The sequence below is a fragment of the Mya arenaria genome, chromosome 11 (assembly GCF_026914265.1).
Source record: "Mya arenaria isolate MELC-2E11 chromosome 11, ASM2691426v1".
In the NCBI taxonomy this organism is placed as follows: Eukaryota; Metazoa; Mollusca; class Bivalvia; order Myida; family Myidae; genus Mya; species Mya arenaria.
This window is the reverse complement of record NC_069132.1, coordinates 49268544-49287159: the sequence shown is the minus strand read 5'-3', so window position 1 is coordinate 49287159 and position 18616 is coordinate 49268544. Positions and strand designations below refer to the sequence as shown.

The following is an 18616-nucleotide window of genomic DNA, read 5'->3' as shown; positions in this document are numbered from 1 at the left end:
AGGTTGGGCCTGACCAATAGATGACCTCTATTGTTTTTGGAGGTCATCGGGCCAAAGGTCAAGGTCACAGCGACCTTTAATGGTAAAAGGTTGTCCGAGTGATAACTCTACAATGCCTGTACCCATGGCCCACAAACTTTACATGAAGGTTGGGCCTGACCAGTAGATGGCCCCTATTAATTTTAGGGTTCATTGGGCCAAAGGTCAAGGTAACAGTGACCTTGAATGATAAAAGGTTGTCCGAGTGATAACTCTACAATGCCTGCACCCATGGCCCTCAAACTTCACTTGGAGGTTGGGCCTGACCAGTAGATGACCCCTATTGTTTTGAGGGGCATTGGGCCAAAGGTCAAGGTGACATTGAATGGTTGAAGGTTGTCGGAGTGATAACTCGACAATGCCTGCACCCATGGCCCTCATACTTGACTTGGAGGTTGGGCCTGACCAATAGATGACCTCTATTTTTTTTTGGAGGTCATTGGGCCAAAGGTCAAGGTCACAGTGACCTCGAACGGTAAAAGGTTGTCCGAGTGATAACTCGACAATGCCTGCACCCATGGCCCTCAAACTTGACTTGGAGGTTGGGCCTGGTTAGTAGATGGCCCCTATTGATTTTGGGGGTCATCGGGCCAAAGGTCAAGGTCACTGACCTTACATGATCAAAGGTTGTCTGAGTGATAACTCGACAATGCCTGCACCCATGGTCCTCAAACTTGACTTGGAGGTTGGGCCTGACCAGTGGATGACCCATATTGGTTTTAGGGTCATTGGGCCAAAGGTCAAGGTCACAGTGACATTGAATGGTTAAAGGTTTTCCTATTGATAACTTGACAATGCCTGCACACATGGCCCTCATTCTTGACTTGGAGGTTGGGCCTGACCAGTAGATGACTTCTATTGTTTTTGGAGGTCATTGGGCCAAGGGTCAAGGTCACAGTGACCTTGAATGGTTAAAGGTTGTCCGAGTGATAACTCAACAATGCCTGTACCCATGGCCTTCAAACTTGACTTAGAGGTTGGGCCTGACTAGTAGATGACCAATATTGATTTTAGGGGTCAAAGGTCAAGGTCACAGTGACCTTGAGCAAAAAAAGCTTGTCTGTGTGATAACTTTACAATGCCTGCACCCATGGCCCTCAAACTTGAAATTTAGGTTTTTGGTGACCAGCTTATGACTCCTATGGACTTTGAGGTCAAAGGTCATGGTCATAACACACCCTATCCTCACACTTGAATGGTCATAATCGTAAAACTGCCTTAACGGCATCCAATGTCAGTGTCAGCTGTCATTTCGGTCCATGCATATTTCATTCAATTGTCCATATAATCCTGACAACATGGCGCTCAGGGGGGGCATAATGTTTGACAAACATCTTTTGTTTTTTCTTGACTTTACTGGCATGGGTTCAAAACCCACTAAAACCAAAAAACTTTTTTCTGCAATTTTGATATCATAGAGTAAAAAATTGAAAAATTAAGTGTTTTTAGATGCATTACCGTACAAACTAATTTTTGGTCCAAAAACATGAGCGAGTCACTTTAATTTGCATAATGGGCAGAGCTATTCACAACATTGAGTTTGACTGCTGCTAATTGACACAGTAATTGCTCATAACCTGATCGATAATCACTTCTCACTTCGGGCGTTGATTACTCTTTACATGTGTTTACATACTCTAATTGAATAGACAAACATTAATTTAATAAACAAACATTCATCACATGGCTTGTCACTATAAATAGCAGAGCATATCATTCTACATCATCGTTCAGCGAATCTGACTTTGATTTGATCTTTGAAAATAGCGATGTCGCCACCGTCGAAAAAATCTACATGATTTGTCAACAGACATTCTCAGTATTCCAGGAGTATAACGTCACATGTGTCAATGGGTTTTCTGAAAACACGGTACAGGTGTGTAGTCGATTTAATAATGCAAAAGAATTGGAAAGTGCACATCACTGAATCAATTGTGGGAGTCTTTGTTAACATACAGATCTATTTTTAAATAACTAAGGTTTGAACTTGAAAATGACTCCCTAAAATTATGAAGTGGGCATGAAATTCAACTTGCTTTTTCTGAAATTGACTCGCATCAAGTGAGTTAGCGACCGCTAAATTTGAACCCTGTTTACCAGCAGAAATTTTCAGGCCTGTAATATATTGCTGTCAGTTTTGGGAAACCAGGTACTGGATTAGTGATCCTTCATGTCATTGCTAGATTGTCAATAGGCACTGTTTCAGTTAACTAGGAATCAAAAATAGTGCCTACCAGTAGGGATGTACCGTGTAGATCTCGAACACTTTTAAAAAAATAAATGAAGATACATTCCTGATCTGTGGAGATATCTGATATTTCTTTCTGAATCTTCTTCAGATGAAAACATAAAAGAATTACTAATGTCCGGGAACTGTCTCCCTACGGTATGGTGTTAAGATCGTCCCTTGTTGCTGTATTTATAGAAAAGGAAGTGCCAAGAAGTATTTAAACAAACATTCATCACCTGGCTTGCCTTGTTCAATGTTGACCTCAAACAAGACGCCATTTTAAATTCACATGAAACTTCATAGCTGATATGACAAGTTCACTTGTTACACACTAAGAAGTGCTTTCACTTAGACTCTGCTTAAAATATCTCTTGAGTTATGCCCCTTGACAAATGAACATTGACATCTGCATATGATGCTCTTGTTAGACAAGTGTTTAAGAATAATTTAGGCAGCATTTTACAAGTTGTTATATTGTATTTCAGTGAATCTAGAAAGACTAGCACCATCTGAAGAAGATGATGTTATGCTCTCTAAGGCCCGGCAAGAGGCTCAGGTGAACTATTATCTGTACTTCGTCAGACACCCACACTTTTGTCATGGATTGTAAACAGGATGGTCTGTCCTTGGAATCATTGGTCTTTTTATGCCAATATATTGTGTTTGGTACATATGCAACATCTTAATCTCAACAAAGACATATGTATCTGCGACATAAAAGTGTCATGATAAGTATGACAATTTTCCTGTGAAATGCTGAAGGTAAAGACTACAAATACTGTAGGTTTAATTTTGTGAGGGCTTTTGTTTTGCTCATATTTGAAATTTTGTTATCTTGTAAATCACCATGCTAAATACCACATGTTGTATATTCAAATCCTGTATATGTATAAAAGTGATTCAAATCGAGGTGTTGCAAATTCCTAAGCCTTGCAGAAATGGTATAATCAAACAACCAGAACTCAGGGAACGAATCAGCAGTAGTTGTGTTTCTCATAGTCTAACCGTAGGTACTACATAATATCATAAGATAACAAAGACAATGTACTGACACTTTCTTATCCAGTAACGGATGATGAATTTTCTCCTTTGCAGGAAAAAGTAGCTATGTTACGGGATAGACTTACACAAATGATTTCTCTGACATCCAAGCAAATATCCGGTTTGAAGGTAAATAAGATTTTTTGCCCCAATCAAAAACATTACTATATAGATATGTTTCTCACACTGAAGTACCCTGAGAGAATCGACTTGTTCGGCTTTGAGACCCAGACCAAACACATATGCGCTAGGCCCATAAAGCTGTTGTGCCTTGTAAATAAAGATGTTTACCATATATGTAAAATATTGTACAAAATTACATACATTTAACTTTAAAAAATAGCCCCACAAATTTAACAATAGTATGTTGTATTTGTAGCTTGTTTATTTTACTTTAAAAAGTAGTCCCACAACAAAAAAGATTAAATATAGTGTATTTGTAGCTTGTGTGTTTTTGTATAGGAAAGAACAATGTCATAGCTATGGTGTTGTTGTCATCATGCAAAAACTTTGACCTATAAATTGTATCTAAAAAGACATTCATGATCAAATGAACATGAAACATAGTTCATATATTATATAAATAGCAAGGCCCATAGCTCTTGCTCCAATGATTGCTGCTATACTCCACTTGATTGACTGAGTGTTGGCATCCGCTTGAGGTGTCAAGACTCTTGTTTATAAATACAATTGTTATATTGCATCATGAATTTGCAAGCAATACATGTTGCAAAATATGTTTATCCATATTTCACCTAGTCCAATTCAGCTCCACTCAGCTTATGTCACATCACAACATGTATCATTATGCAATGTTGAAATGATGTAGGTAAACGAAAATGTGCATTATTAAAAGCAATATTATATTTGATGTGTCTTTTAAAGCAGTTATGTATATAACAAAAGGGTTATTTGTACTCCCTTTTGATCAAGGTTATACTTGACTGTAGGGGATTTTTACAGATTCAGATTTTTACAAGATTATACAATACAATTTCTTACAACATATATATATACTCAATACAGTGCCTTTCAGGTTTAAACCAAATGCTAGTTTTTATAAGCTTTTCAAGTAGAACACAGACAAATGCCAATCAATGAAAATTCCCCTAGTTGGGGCAAAATCCCCTGTTTTTCTGAGCTGGGAGGCATTCCAGAAATGTATGCAATATAATGCAGTTAATACTTCTATGACCAAACATCATTTCAGAGCCAGTGCTTGCAGCTTTACAGCATCGGAACCAAAAGTCAACCAGAGGCCCCACCAGAAAATGTACTGGCTATGTCAGAATAATGCCTTGCTTTTGGTGTACATGTATTAGATTCAACTAAAAGTTGGACACCCTAATGTGGGTGGTTTAACATACATTTGTAAATGAAAAGTTTCAACCAGTGTCCAAAAGATGTACAGGCTGTTCCAGGATATTTTATTCCATTAATGTATATGTTTAATGCAAAGGGAAAAAATGGATGTTCCCAATGTGACACACTATATAAAGTGTATTAATAGTCATACGAAGATCATTGGGAGCTGACTGGTGATTTTAACTGAATGGGCAGTTTTAATTGCTTTTGAAAGGATTTGCTCATGTAATTTGTTAAGAAAGAATCAAAGTTGCCCTGTCCTTTAGCACAAAACAGTGGCTGTACAGGAGTATAGAAAAGAGCCAATGACACTTTCGAGCTAGAGCAAAAAATATGACATAATACTTAAACTGTAAACATACTTTTAATGGTGTAAGAAGAATGATTCTCCCATCAAACACATGCATGTTTAAAAACGAAAGTAGTAGAAATATTTCATCAATTTTTACTGCTTAATCTAGCTAAAGAAGCTTAAATTTAAGAAAAACAAGTTTTATCTAATGTTTTTCTTTTGTCGGGTCTGTTTACTGGAATAAACATGTTTATACTTTTTTACTGGGTTGAGCTGGAGCCACAAGCCTGGGAGCTGGAGCCAAAGCGTGGAGGCTGAGTCAAAAAGCTGTATAATAATGTATGTTTTGTAATTGATGTAAATTTTCCAATTTCATTTGTAAACCTGCATGTGTTTGAAGGGAGAATCATTCTTATAACTCCATAAGCAATATGTTTACAGACTATCCGAAATACGTGTGAAAATTAAACATATTTACATGGAACTGAAATCCCAGATTTCTCAAAATAGCCCTCAAAATCGTGATACATTGTAGAGTCATACTTGTCTGCTCTTTTGCCCTAGCTCGTTAATATTATTGGCTCTTTTTTCTATAAAGCTCCTTAAAGAAATATTACTGAATATGTGCCGCATAGGATGGATTATTCCATTGTCAAAAAGCTCTTCTGTATTTCAAAGACCTTTGATATCTATAAGGAAGCATCATACCATGGCCCTCACTAAGCTTGTTCAAATTATGCCGCTGGGGTCAGGACTGACCCCATCCCTTTTGACCTACTTTCTTATTCTTGAAGCTTCAGCATTGAAATTTGGACCATGTGTACAGTTTTGAAAACAAATATCAATGTTGTCATTGGATGACCTATACTGTGACATTTTGACCTTCTTTTATTTTTAAAGTTACAGCAACACAATTTGGACAAAGTGTACAGTTTTGAAAACAGATACCAATGTTGAGCTTGAATGACTCTTATTTTTAAAGCTACAGCATTAAAGTTTAGACCATGTGTTCAGTTTCGATATTATCATGTCCTCAGGTGATCTTGACTGCGACCTTTTGACCTACTTTCTTATTTTTGAAGCTACAGCAATGAAATTTGGACCATGTGTACAGTTTTCAAAACAAATACCAATGTTTTCTTGGATGACCTTAACCACTACAACATTTGACAATACTTGATCCTTGTTTAATCCCTAGTTGCATTGCCATAGACCAATAAACTCGTTCATTCTCATAAAAAAAAACAATGGTTTAAAACTTTCACTCAGGTGAACAATTTAGGGCCGTCATGGCCATCTTGCTTCTCATGTTATCAGTGTGCAAAACTAACAGTTATTAGTTTCAGTTACAGTGTTGAACATAAGACTTTATCTTCAATTTTAGTTTGTGCAACATGACTAGTTCATGAATTTTTATTTTTGCAAAATATTTTTAATCAAAGAATTGTATTGTAGTAATCAGGTTATATTTCCTAGTTCACAAAATCTTTAATAAATTTGTTACAATAATGCAAATATTGATAAGATTAAATATAAGATATGTTGTTGTTTTTAAATTTAAAGATTTCCTGAGTACAAAATGTACCTTCTCAATTGAGCACAAAGAGCTCAAGGTGAGCTATGGTGTTTTTCATTTGTTTTCATGAATTATCTTCATTGCTGAACCATTTTCAGATTTGCAAAAAGCTTATACTTCAAGCATTACTCTTCTTGCCACGGCTGTGTTCAAAAGAAATTTAAACACAGCGAACTCAATACTCGAATTTCGAATTGGCAAAAGTGAACATGAACTTGTAGACAAATTCAAATACCTGCAACAAGACAGGACAAATGCGAGTTTATATTCACGTGCGAAGGCCTATCCAAAGGGGACGGTAGTCTCTAGGAAGTGTTATCAACAAAGTGCATAACCTGAAAGACCTTGGTTTTAAACCATATGAAAAGTTGTAAATTCTTGTGTTGTTCCTGTTATGGATTGTTGTAGCTCAGTATGGGGATTCAAGCCGTTCCAACCCTCTAACAATGTCCAAAATTGTCCAATGATACTCATTGGTGAACATAGAATTCCCCAGTTCCCGCACTTACTGGCGACACTGGATGGATCCCAATACGTTGCCGCCAATGGATCAACATACTACGCAGGTACAGGTGTACTTGTACTTGGTCAAGCAAGGTGAAAGAGATCATGACATTAATAGGGCTAATAGACAGTTTCAATAATAAATGACCAGTTGATCTCAGTCCAATGTACATCTTGTGCGGAGCCATTATATAAACATTTGGTCAACAGATTTTAGATCTATGCCGAAATTAAGAACGTATATAGTGTTCTAGGGTGACTTTAAATACGAAAGCTATTTGAGCTTTGGCCTGACCAAAAATGAACGTTCCTTACTGGCCCAGTTTCAAACTGTAAATTACCTTTAAGATTATTTAACTAATCTTACTGGCATTAAAAAAATAGCATATCTAATGAATGACAAAATGAGGCAGTTTGCGAAGTACACTGTGAAAGCTAATGTTCTAAGAAGAAGTACACTATAATTATGTATTTTAATATTATAATGCCATAGCATTTATTCTTCTTTCATTATGCAATTCAAATTTGTACTTAACATTTGTATGTACCCACAGTGTAGAAACAACCAAGCATTCCCATTTAATTGAAAGAAATGAGATAATGACGCTGTTAATTGTTCGGTATTCTAGTAAATATTAGTATATCTGACATTATAATTATTACTTTATACATAATTATATATGTTAATATTTGTACCAATGATTGAGAAATGTTACTACATAGGTGACTTATAAGGCCTGATTATCCCGATGGGCCAGGTGTTATCATTTGTATTGTGAATATCATTTGTGTTATACACATGCCACTATAATAAACAACTTACTTATAACAACATTAATGCATTTATTTTTAAGACAAAGCGGCGTATGGTCGAGCGCGCTGTCCTACGATATCCCTTTCACTGCCAATGCTGAAATTACCAAATGACGTTGCCTGTGCTGAACGTGTAATTTAGCGCATTTCAAGAACGTCGCAAATTAGAAAATGAACGTTTCAGTATGACATATGTAAGGTAAACGTTAAAAAGTTTCCGTTTCACTTAAGCAAATGGCGGTGGTGCGAGGTGGGCATATTTAAATCACACAGTCCGTCCATCCGCACGTCCGTCCGTCCGTGCGTCTGGCTCAATAACTCGTGTCCAGGCTGTAACTCTCTTGTATGGACAGATTTTAAAATAACTTGCCACATGTGTTTGACATACCAAGACGACGTGTCGCATGCAAGACCCGTGTCCCTCCATCTAAGGTCAAGGTCACACTTAAGTGTTTATTCACAATGGAATGCTGCATATAAGGACTTAGAGTAAAGGTTGTCGTGTCCGGGCTGTAACTTTCTCTTGTATGGACAGTTTTTAAAATGACTTGCCACATGTGTTCAACATACCATGACGACGTGTCGGGTGCAAGACCTGTGTCCCTATCTCTAAGGTCAAGGTCACACTTAGGTGTCTATTCATTATGGAATGCTGCATATAAGGACACAGAGTATAGGTTGTCGTGTCCGGGCTGTAACTTTCTCTTGTATGGACAGGTTTTAAAATAACTTGCCACATGTGTTTGACATACCAAGATGACGTGTCGCGTGCAAGACCCATGTCCCTACCTCTAAGGTGAAAGATACACTTAGTGTTTATTCACAATGGAATGCTGAATATAAGGACATAAGACTGTAGGTTGTCAAGTATGGTTGGTATATTTTTATGTTCAGAGGCAATTAAAAATAACTTGCCATATGTATTTGACATGTACATGTATATGACAGATTTCGAACAAAAACTTTGCACATGTATTTGGCATATAAAGATTGTGTGTTGTATGCAAGATCCATATGCATACATCAAAGGTCAGTGTTTAATCTTTAACTTTTCATGTACTGACCTTGTTCATAGGTCAATGTCACATTCGGGGGCATTTGTCACATACTGTGACAGCTCTTGTTCTTCTTATTATCATAAGTATTATATTAAAGATACAATTTTAAATGGAAGATTGAACGTAATTGTGTCATCATTTACGTGTTTTATTATATCATATTATATCTATTTATACTAATGTGTTAAATTACATTACTTAAAGAAAAAACATTTGCAGTATATTATTATTTTCTTCTTATTACTATTCTTCTTATTATTATTATAAGTATTATATTAAAGATACAATTTTAAATGGAAGATTGAACGTGATTTGTAGCTGTCAAAGATTCGTCATTTGGCACATTCCAAGAAGTCACTTTATTGAAAAACATGGTTTGCAAATAGGCGCTTACCACTTCATTATAGCCTTATTCAGTATAAAACAAATTCTTTTAAAAGAATAGATGTGTTTGTCTTTATCATTGAACTAAACCTGCACAAGATTTACAAAGTAAATTTAAATCACAAAATTTGTGATCTTTGACAAGGTATTATAAATTCATCAAAATCATAACTGTAGTCTGTAGAGTGATTTGGTTATAATAACTGACAGCTATCAAAATTGAATCTAATATTTATGTTACCCTTCTTCAAGGCACATTTATAGAAAAAAACATATAAAGACCATTAGAAACGCCATAAATTATACTGATTACTTACTTGTCAACAACAAATAGGTAACATGTTCAACAATTTATTTAGGGCATAGAGGAAGGAATGAATAAATGAATTGATGGATGGATGGATGGATGTGGATGGATGTTTAAATGGATGGATGTTTAAATGGATGGATGGATGGATGGATGGATGGATGGATGTTTAAATGAATTAATTGATTAATGAATTAATGAATAAACGAACGAACCAATGCACGACTGAATGAATGAATGAGTGGTCATTCTTCTTGGCAAACATGCATAAGGAAACACTGTTTGTGGCAACCCCGTCAACATATGCCACAACCACCGCCTGTTTGCCCCCCTATTGCTGCACAAACAAGAATCTCGTTGTTTCCGGTCTGAAATTGTATCGAACATTTGTCATTTATTTTTATCCGCTTTACATAAATAGTTTCACTATCCCGTGTTTTCATATTTCAAGTGAACTTCAACAAACTTAAGTTTCTTGTACTGACTTTTTTTGTATTTTCATATCATATACACACATATATATGTAATGAATTCGCTGTCTGTTCTGCTGCGCATCACCATGATGTCGGCGGTGGACTTTTTGGGCATACGCAAGTTCTTCAACTAATAATTCCAAAAAATGCCACTTGTCTACTGGTCTCGGAACTGTTTGAAGCGCCATTCAAAAGGGAATGATTTTTTTCCACACCTAAAACCCAAGTTATGAACCATTATTCAATTATGTCTTCTTCTTTTTTTTTAAATTCATCAGAGTATAAGTAACATTGTCAATATTATAAGCTCTATATGAAAAAAGTTTTTGCATTGAAGTATGATAGTTTTCGTTTTTTAACAAGGATAATTTATCCATGCCTAGTGGTTTATGCTCAAAAACTAAAGAACGCTTTTACCAAGGAACTTCATACTTGTTATGCTAGTTGGTCATGACTAGTAGATGACTCCTATTGATTTTGAGATCAGTAGGTCAAAGGTCAAGGTCGACGTGACCTTGAGGTGAAGAAACAGTTTCCACTCAATAACTAAAGAACGCTTGCACCCAGGAACTTCATAAATGTACTTTGTATGCTAGTTGGTCATGACTAGTAGATGAACCCTATTGAGATCACTAGGTCAAATGTCAAGGTCGCCGAGACCTTGAGTTGAAGAAACTGTTACCGCTCAGTAACTTTAGAACGCTTGCACCCAGGAACTTCATACTTGGTATGCAAGTTGGTCATGACTAGTAGATGACCCCTATTGATTTTGTGATCAGTCCGTTAGTCAGTCGGTCTGTCAACCTGTACGTTACACTTTGTTTCCGCTCAATAAATAAAGAACGCTTGCACCCAGGAACTTCATACTTGGTATGCTAGTCGGTCATGTAGATGATCCCTAATGATTTTGTGATCAGTAGGTCAAAGGTCAAGGTCGATGACCTTGAGCTGAAAAATGGTTTCCGATCAATAATTGAATAACGCTTGCGCCCAGGAACTTCATACAATGCAAACTTCGATTACATTTTCCAAGATTAATCAACAACACTTTTTTCTCTTCACTATTTAATACGGGTGAATAAACCAAACTTCACTGTTAGTTTGTCTCCAGTCCAAAATTACAAATTTCATGTCCATCATTTATTCTTTCTCAGCTATGACCACAGAATAGGTGAGACAAGCGCTTTTTTAAAAAGTAATCTCTAGTTTGTATATATAGTTAAAAAGCACATTTATTGAGTGAGTAATAAATGACTGCTTGAAAACAATAATGATTGAAAACATACTTTAGTGAGTAAAAAATAAAACAATAACAATCTCATTAGAGTATATGAATGCCATAAATGCCTTTCTAAACAAAACATAACGTATGTTATAAAAAGTTTATTTCGATATAAGCATAGGTACATGCAGGCATGTTGAGCTATTTAAACATAAGACATGTTCACTTTAATGTTATATATCTTGAACTAAAATGGAATATCTCACTGTCACATAAGTTCTACGCTGCATGAGCTGCTTAGTTAGGTCAAGGCTACAGAAAAAGCTGTCCTTGACAACCTGGTAGCCACGGTCCATGAGTTGACACATGGACATCAAGAGATTTCACAACATAGGTACCCTGTAGACTGGTGTGCGAGGGCTCGTAGGTCTTTCTGAGATACGTCTTAATGTGAAGTATGTATCCTGCAAGATTACATAACATTAAAACTGATTCAAACATGTAACATGTTCGTGTGGACATCAATTTAATTAGCCAAAAGGATGAATGCTTATGATAATAATGCCAATATGCAAAAGTTTTACAATCATATTTCGAAACCGTATAAGTTATAACATTACTCGTGGTGCTCTCAGCCAAGACCCAGAACTTCACGGCGGATTTTGCCGCCTTGGAAGGGATAAACTGTATCATGCCGGTGCGCCCTCTGGTGGCTACAAGCGTCTCGTCCACACTATCAATCTGTCTCAGTGTATAATGATTGATAAACATCCGGTTGACAAACTCCAAAAATTGACGGAACCTGCAGTCAGGCCTGCGGGAATCAAATATATTTTCTTACAATTTTTAACGAGACTTAAATATTAAGAAAGACTTATGCATCTAACACTGATTTTGCATTGATATAAGACCACACTAATGCGAAACTTTGTGCCAAATACATGTAGGGTGACTTCGTTTTTCTTTGCACATATTTTGTTAACTGATTGTACAACAATTAATAAAGTTTCTCTGCTAAGTATTTCAACATTACCTATAATAAGGGCTATTTCTGGTTGGAATCCTGTCCATGTCTTCCACGTGGAAAAATCTCAGAATGTTTTGAAATCAGATGTTCCTCGACAGAACAGTTGCGAACCATTGTGTCTCCTGTGAGGGCCTCTTTGACCGGAGTCGCTTGCAATACTCGACTTCTTAATCAGGCCCTTGTTTAGCACAATAGCAAGAAAGGCCTGCATCTCCGTACATATGGCAGGAACCCAGGCCCGAACATGCGAGAAGCGCCCCATCACTGCCGCCCTAATTACTGACATAGCGTACCTGAAATTAAAATCATGAACATCAACAGCAGCATCACCTGTAATGACCAACAACTGCAATTATAACATCTCAATTAACATATTTAATTAATTTAGCTCCTGTGTTGATTGTAAGTATCATTATTTAATCATATTTATTAGATTATTTTCTGTTATCATTTCCCTGGTTATGTTTTGGTTTACTTGATCAAAGGGTATTTGTGTATGTGATTACTTACTTGTTTGTAAAAGTAGTTGGAGATGTTATTCCTTTAAACCTAACTTGAAGACCCTATCCTAAGTTCTATAAAGTTCCCTAAGTTCTCCTAAGTTCTTTTAAGTTCTCAAGCCCTTTAAAGTCTAAACATAGGAATATATATATATATAACAGTGAACTTCCTAATTAACCAATAAAAGTCATTCTTTTAACTAATTAGCATATTTAACAATTTGAGTGACATACCGGTAATGGAGTTTCTACTCTTTTTGGCACTTATCAAGAAAGTCTGGCAGGAAATACTTCAAGCCATATGTGTGTTGGTTTCTTGTATTGAAACTATCTGAGAAATTAAACAATCAAGCAACTTATGATCAATGGTGAAGAAAATATGTGTTACAATAGATGTTTATCATAATTAAACAAAGAAACATCTGCATTCAAGAAATTAATATAACAACAAAGAAATCGTAAAAGAAACCATTTGCAGTTGCTTAATCATAAAAATATTTATTTCTTTATGAAAACAACATTTTTTATTAATTATGTACCGGTAAAGCCTAAAATAACATTTAATAAAATCATTAATTCTTCATAAATTGTTTAAAATACTTTTAAACAATTTGGGGCTTTACAATTCTATGTTACAAGTGCCTAAAATGGGTCGGTATGAAATGCATACAACAAAGAAATAGTGTAACGCATACAACATAGGCAAAGAAGGGTTTTCACATTTGCATACAACATACACAAAGAAGGATGTTGAGAAACGCATACAATATAGAATAAGAACAAAAATATTGACATTGAAATATTATTGTTAAAATCAATAAATTATTATGTTTATGAGTTTAGTCAAGTGAAAAATAGTTAATTCACTTTATTTTTGAATTTTGCTTTTAGAATTAAAACCTAATTGATTGTGTGTAAACTTTTTGTTTTGTTTGAATAGGGAAAAGAACCTTATTTCAAATCATTAAATTTGGTTTAATGGTTTAATATCTAGATTTATAAAGAAACAATTTATTATTTCTTTTATGAAAACTTTGAAATCGGGGAAAGCAAAGACAGGGAACAACAATAACAAAATATAAATTTTAAGATTACCTGAAGAAGCATGAGGATTATAAAACCAAACACAGAAATACTTTTAATAACTTTCATTTCATCATAAGATGAAAAACTAAACCATTTTTTGGTAGTTGTAAAAATGTCTGAATTGATGATTTGTATTGTAATAGGTGAAAATAGGATTTATAATTTCTTACCATTATTGCAAAATGAGAAATATAGATAATTATTAATATATTTTGTAAAGGGATAAACCTCAGATGTTAAATTTGTTTAATAGTTTAACTTTTAATGCAAAAAAAACAACATTTGATCTTTCCGTATCCAATACATTCATCAGAACAAACAATCCCAAATATATAAACTGATCCTTTTGAAATTATAAATTGAAAGGAGAAATGAGTAAAAAGGGTAGGTATATATATTTCGTGTAGTAAATTTGGTTATTCTGTTAGATTAAATTTATAGTTATTACATGTGCATATTATATTGATTGCAATATTTGTGATTGGAATAAATTTATCTTTTTTTTTTTTATAAACAATGGCTTTAGTGATAGGACATAGTCAGACAAAATATTTGTCAGAGTGCTTGGATAAATCGTGTTATAGTGTTTTCTTCCCAATAAAATGAGTTGAGAAATAACAATCCTTTGATTTCATTTATTGACTTCCTTATTATAAACTCCCCAAAATTCTGAGACAATACTCCTATTATCCATGATAGCAGGTGCTATGCAATCGTTTGTTTGTTCTTTATTCACACATCGTTAATTTAAGGGATGCCATAAAGATAGGTGTTAGGTGACAAATGAAAAATATATAATGAATCATGATTATGTCATTAATGAATCATAATTATGTCATGTGGACACCTTATGGCAGATAATACACATAAGTAATCTCTAATAACTGGTATTTTACTGGACAAGTGACCCTTAATTTTATTGGATAAGTGACCACTACCAATCTGTATATAGTACACAGTTTCTGTGTATTGATCTTAATCTTTATTGAATTTGATGATTTTGTAAATCTAGACAACACATTAAGTTTAACGCCAAAGAAAATACAAAATCCCGGGAAAGCAAAAAAACACATTTTTTTACTCTGCATTAACGCCAAAATTACTTATTAAACATCAAGGACTCCAAAGCAGGAAAAAAATAAAAAAAATTAAATTAAAGTTTGAGGCAAATTGAATTCATAAAATCCCTAAAATAGAACCATTACCAGAAAAAGAAAAATGTGAAAGCTTTGTATATCTTGAAAACATAAGAAATTATATTGAACCAGTTTCAGAAATGTTTCTTACTGGTCAACCTTAATTTGACTGTTAATGACAAAAACTTAACAAAAAGCTTTCTTTGAAACATATGGAAGCAGCACATATTTTGTATAGAACACATTTACTTAGTACGTAACTATATAATGTCTCCCACTTTTCGATGAGGATGAAGAACGGTGGAAATATAATTTTAAAATGAACCCAACAATTTCGCCTACATGTCAAATTCACCACACCCGTAAAGACCAACAAATATTGTGTTAACACACCTTCAGATAATTCAACAACCACTGAGAAATTTCTGTGTTTTTCATGCAATATTTAAGTAAAAAAATACTCATTATAGTAAACAAATGAATGTACATTTATCATGTGTAAACCTTTACATCCCACATGCTTCTCTGTTGTATTCATCATTTTTTATATAATATATTTATGCAAATGTGTTGTTCATTTCGGACACAGTTTATAATTGTTACATATAATTTACAATAATTCTTAAAAATACATGTATGTCTTTTATCAAATACCAGGCGCTTTACTATACTTATGAGAAATTATTTATATAGATTTTTTTTTTAAGTTTCTGATGTATTGTAATCAGTGTGACATGATATGTTTCTGTTTCCTAAATGTACTTATATACTTGTAGTATACACAATGAATACAATCTTTATTTTATCCAATTGCAAAGTTTTCATAAACTTTTTGTTTCCTTCAAGCTATTAAACCAATTTTAATGATTTCATATAAGGATATTTTCCCTATTCAAACAAAACAAAAAGTTTGAAAAACAAATCAATTATGTTTTAGTTTTAAAAGCAAAATTCAAATATAAAGTTAATAAACTATTTCTCACTTGACTAACCTCATAAACATACTAATTTATTGATTTAAACAATAATATTTCAATGTCAATATTTTTGTTCTTATTCTATATTGTATGCGTTTCTCAACATCCTTCTTTGTGTATGTTGTATGCAAATGTGAAAACCCTTCTTTGCCTATGTTGTATGCATTACTCTATTTCTTTGTTGTATGCATTTCATACTGCGCCGCCTAAAATGACGTTGTACAGTATATACAGCCCTATGGTAGATCTGGTTTCTTGATATGAAGCATAATATCACGGACCTATAAACCAGCTCTGCTGATAATTATTTTTAACACCGATCGACATGTCGCATGTAGTATGTTTGTAGTTTGTCGTTATTGTATTTTCTCTAATTATCGAAGTATCAATCAGGTCGTAATGTGTTCCTGATTAAATTTATATTTAGTTTTAATTAATGTTTTCCAACATGTATATATTCGGCCGATGTCGGACGTCTCGAAAACGACCACACGGTAAGATCTCGGAATGAAATCACGCTGCACGCGTGAGTTTGAGCTAATCGCATTAACACAGATGAGAGTTGCCAATCCATGGTTTATAGGTCCGTGATAATATTTATTTAATATTGTGACGAATTTTACCACAGCCGTATAAAATAGTTGACTGTAACCTAAAAAGTTGTTTCCCTATTTAATTTGATAGTCATTTAAATAAGAATAATTTTGTCCAATCAGAATGCTGATCGCAACCAATCAAAGTGCTTGGTTTTCAACCAATCAACGCGCAGTTTAAACAACCAATGAAAGCATTGCTTTAATTGAGCTTTTAGCGACATATATAAGGTCAAGTTTTTGATAACATCGTCATGCCTACGGAGCGGGAGGTCGTGGGATCGATCCCGGGCCGCGTCATACCGAAAGACTTTAAAAGCTAGTACAAGTAGCTCTCTTGCCTGGCACTCGGCATTTAAAGGGTAGTGCTTGGAAAAGTGGTGTACTCAGTACTGGTTCAACCCAGGAAAAGTGTATCCCGTGTATCGGTGCTTTACACCGAGCACGTTAAAGAACCAAGAGGTCTCTTCGCAAAGAGCTAGGGTATCGCACCTGGATCTCTTGTATCTCACTCTGTTTCTTCAAGTCTTCCAATGTCTGGATTTGACTGCGAATTGCTGTCACTTTTATCTCATGTCACTTATGGCATTTAAACACAATTTAAGTCGTGATGGCGTCACGGCGGGGTCAAGCCATAATGCAGCCAATGGGCGCGGGCAGACCTTGATAAACTCAAATAAACATAAACATCGTCATGAACCACCATTCAAATTAGGCGACAAGGTAATACATGATCCAAAAGATAAGGCAGACAAACATTACGAAAAAATCAGTAGCGATAAAGAATGTACCCAACACTTCATTGATATAAAAATAGGACCAATAATATTATAAATGAGGTAATCAACGCAGAACTCCTCAGGGAAGATATCGAGTATAATGCAGATTTCAGTATGATTGAACTCAACAGGGCACTGGCTAATTGTAAAAGTGGCGCACCTGGTGAAGATGGGATACATTATGAAATTCTAAAAAAAATACCAACACCGGCAAAACAAACACTTAGAACTATGCCTCTTAAACCAATCCTGGAAATCAGGTTCAACACCAGAGTCATGGAGGGAGGCCGTAATCATCCCTATCCTGAAACCAAATAAACCTTAATATGATACCGCATCATACCGACAAATCTCACTAACATCAACTTTCACTAAATTAATGCAAAAAATGATTAAACCTAGGTTATGTAACTTCCTTGAAACAAATAAACTGATATCAAAATTTCAATCAGGTTGCAGAGCCAATCATTCGTGTGAAGACAATCTAGTCAGACTAAAACATGATTGTAATAGAGCACAACTTGACAACAAATACCTAGTAGCAGTATTTTTGGACCTAAGCTCAGCATTTGACAAACTATGGGGTCAAGGAGCTCTAACATACCTACATAAAATAGGAATAAGAGGCAAAATGCTCACTTGGATAAATGCATTTATTAAATCCAAGAAAATAAAAGTATTACTAAAAGGGGAGTACTCAGAAACCATAGAAACAGTAAATGGCTGTCCACAGGGCAGTGTCTTATCACCAATCATATTCTCACTCTTCATGAATACATTGAGAGGAGAGACACAATTGAAAAAAGCAACTCAGAAATTCAAAACCCTGCCTACCAAAGTGACCTATCTCGATCAGTTTGTAGATGATGGAGCGATATGGACAGTTTCTAAAAAACCTGAAATAGCAGTTAAAAACATCCAACATACTCATAATAATATTGAGACATGGAGTGAAAACCTCGGATTTAAAATAAAACCCAGTAAAACGCAGGTTCTCTTAGTATACAAACAGAGAGTAAAACCACCAGAATGCTCACCAAGCTTCCCACAGCTAAAACTATGTAACCAAACATTAACTTACAACGAAAAGGCTACATTCTTAGGACTAACCTTCGATAAATACCTGTAATGGGATTTCCACATAAACTCACTCATTGCCCGATGTGAAAAGGACCTTAACCTCCTAAGAACTATAAAAGGAAAGGAATGGGGAA

General features: G+C 34.9%; 2 protein-coding genes across 6 annotated transcripts in view; one reads left to right on the top strand and one right to left on the bottom strand.

The window, feature by feature from the left end:
- The window catches only part of LOC128208048 (uncharacterized), a 42501-nt gene extending 34620 nt beyond the window's left edge, over positions 1-7881 (top strand). For all 4 annotated transcript variants that reach the window (XM_052911361.1, XM_052911358.1, XM_052911360.1 and 1 more), the window contains exons 6-8: positions 2755-2825; positions 3365-3439; positions 4521-7881. In XM_052911361.1, the coding sequence (XP_052767321.1) occupies positions 2755-2825; positions 3365-3439; positions 4521-4604 (230 nt within the window). In that variant the 3' untranslated portion in view covers positions 4605-7881. The remainder of the gene's footprint in view (positions 1-2754; positions 2826-3364; positions 3440-4520) is intronic.
- Positions 7882-11142: 3261 nt separating this feature from the next.
- Positions 11143-13320, bottom strand: LOC128209864 (uncharacterized). Of its 2 annotated transcripts, none has more exons than XM_052914117.1 (4): positions 13066-13320; positions 12338-12624; positions 11925-12118; positions 11143-11768 (listed from the first exon to the last, which is right to left on the bottom strand). In XM_052914117.1, exons 2-4 carry the CDS (start codon positions 12373-12375, stop codon positions 11617-11619), a joined length of 384 nt encoding a protein of 127 aa, XP_052770077.1. In that variant the 5' UTR covers positions 12376-12624; positions 13066-13320; the 3' UTR covers positions 11143-11616. The 2 variants fall into 2 exon arrangements, with proteins under 2 accessions (XP_052770077.1, XP_052770078.1); XM_052914118.1 differs by lacking the exon at positions 13066-13320 and adding an exon at positions 12842-12890.
- Positions 13321-18616: the final 5296 nt, after the last annotated feature.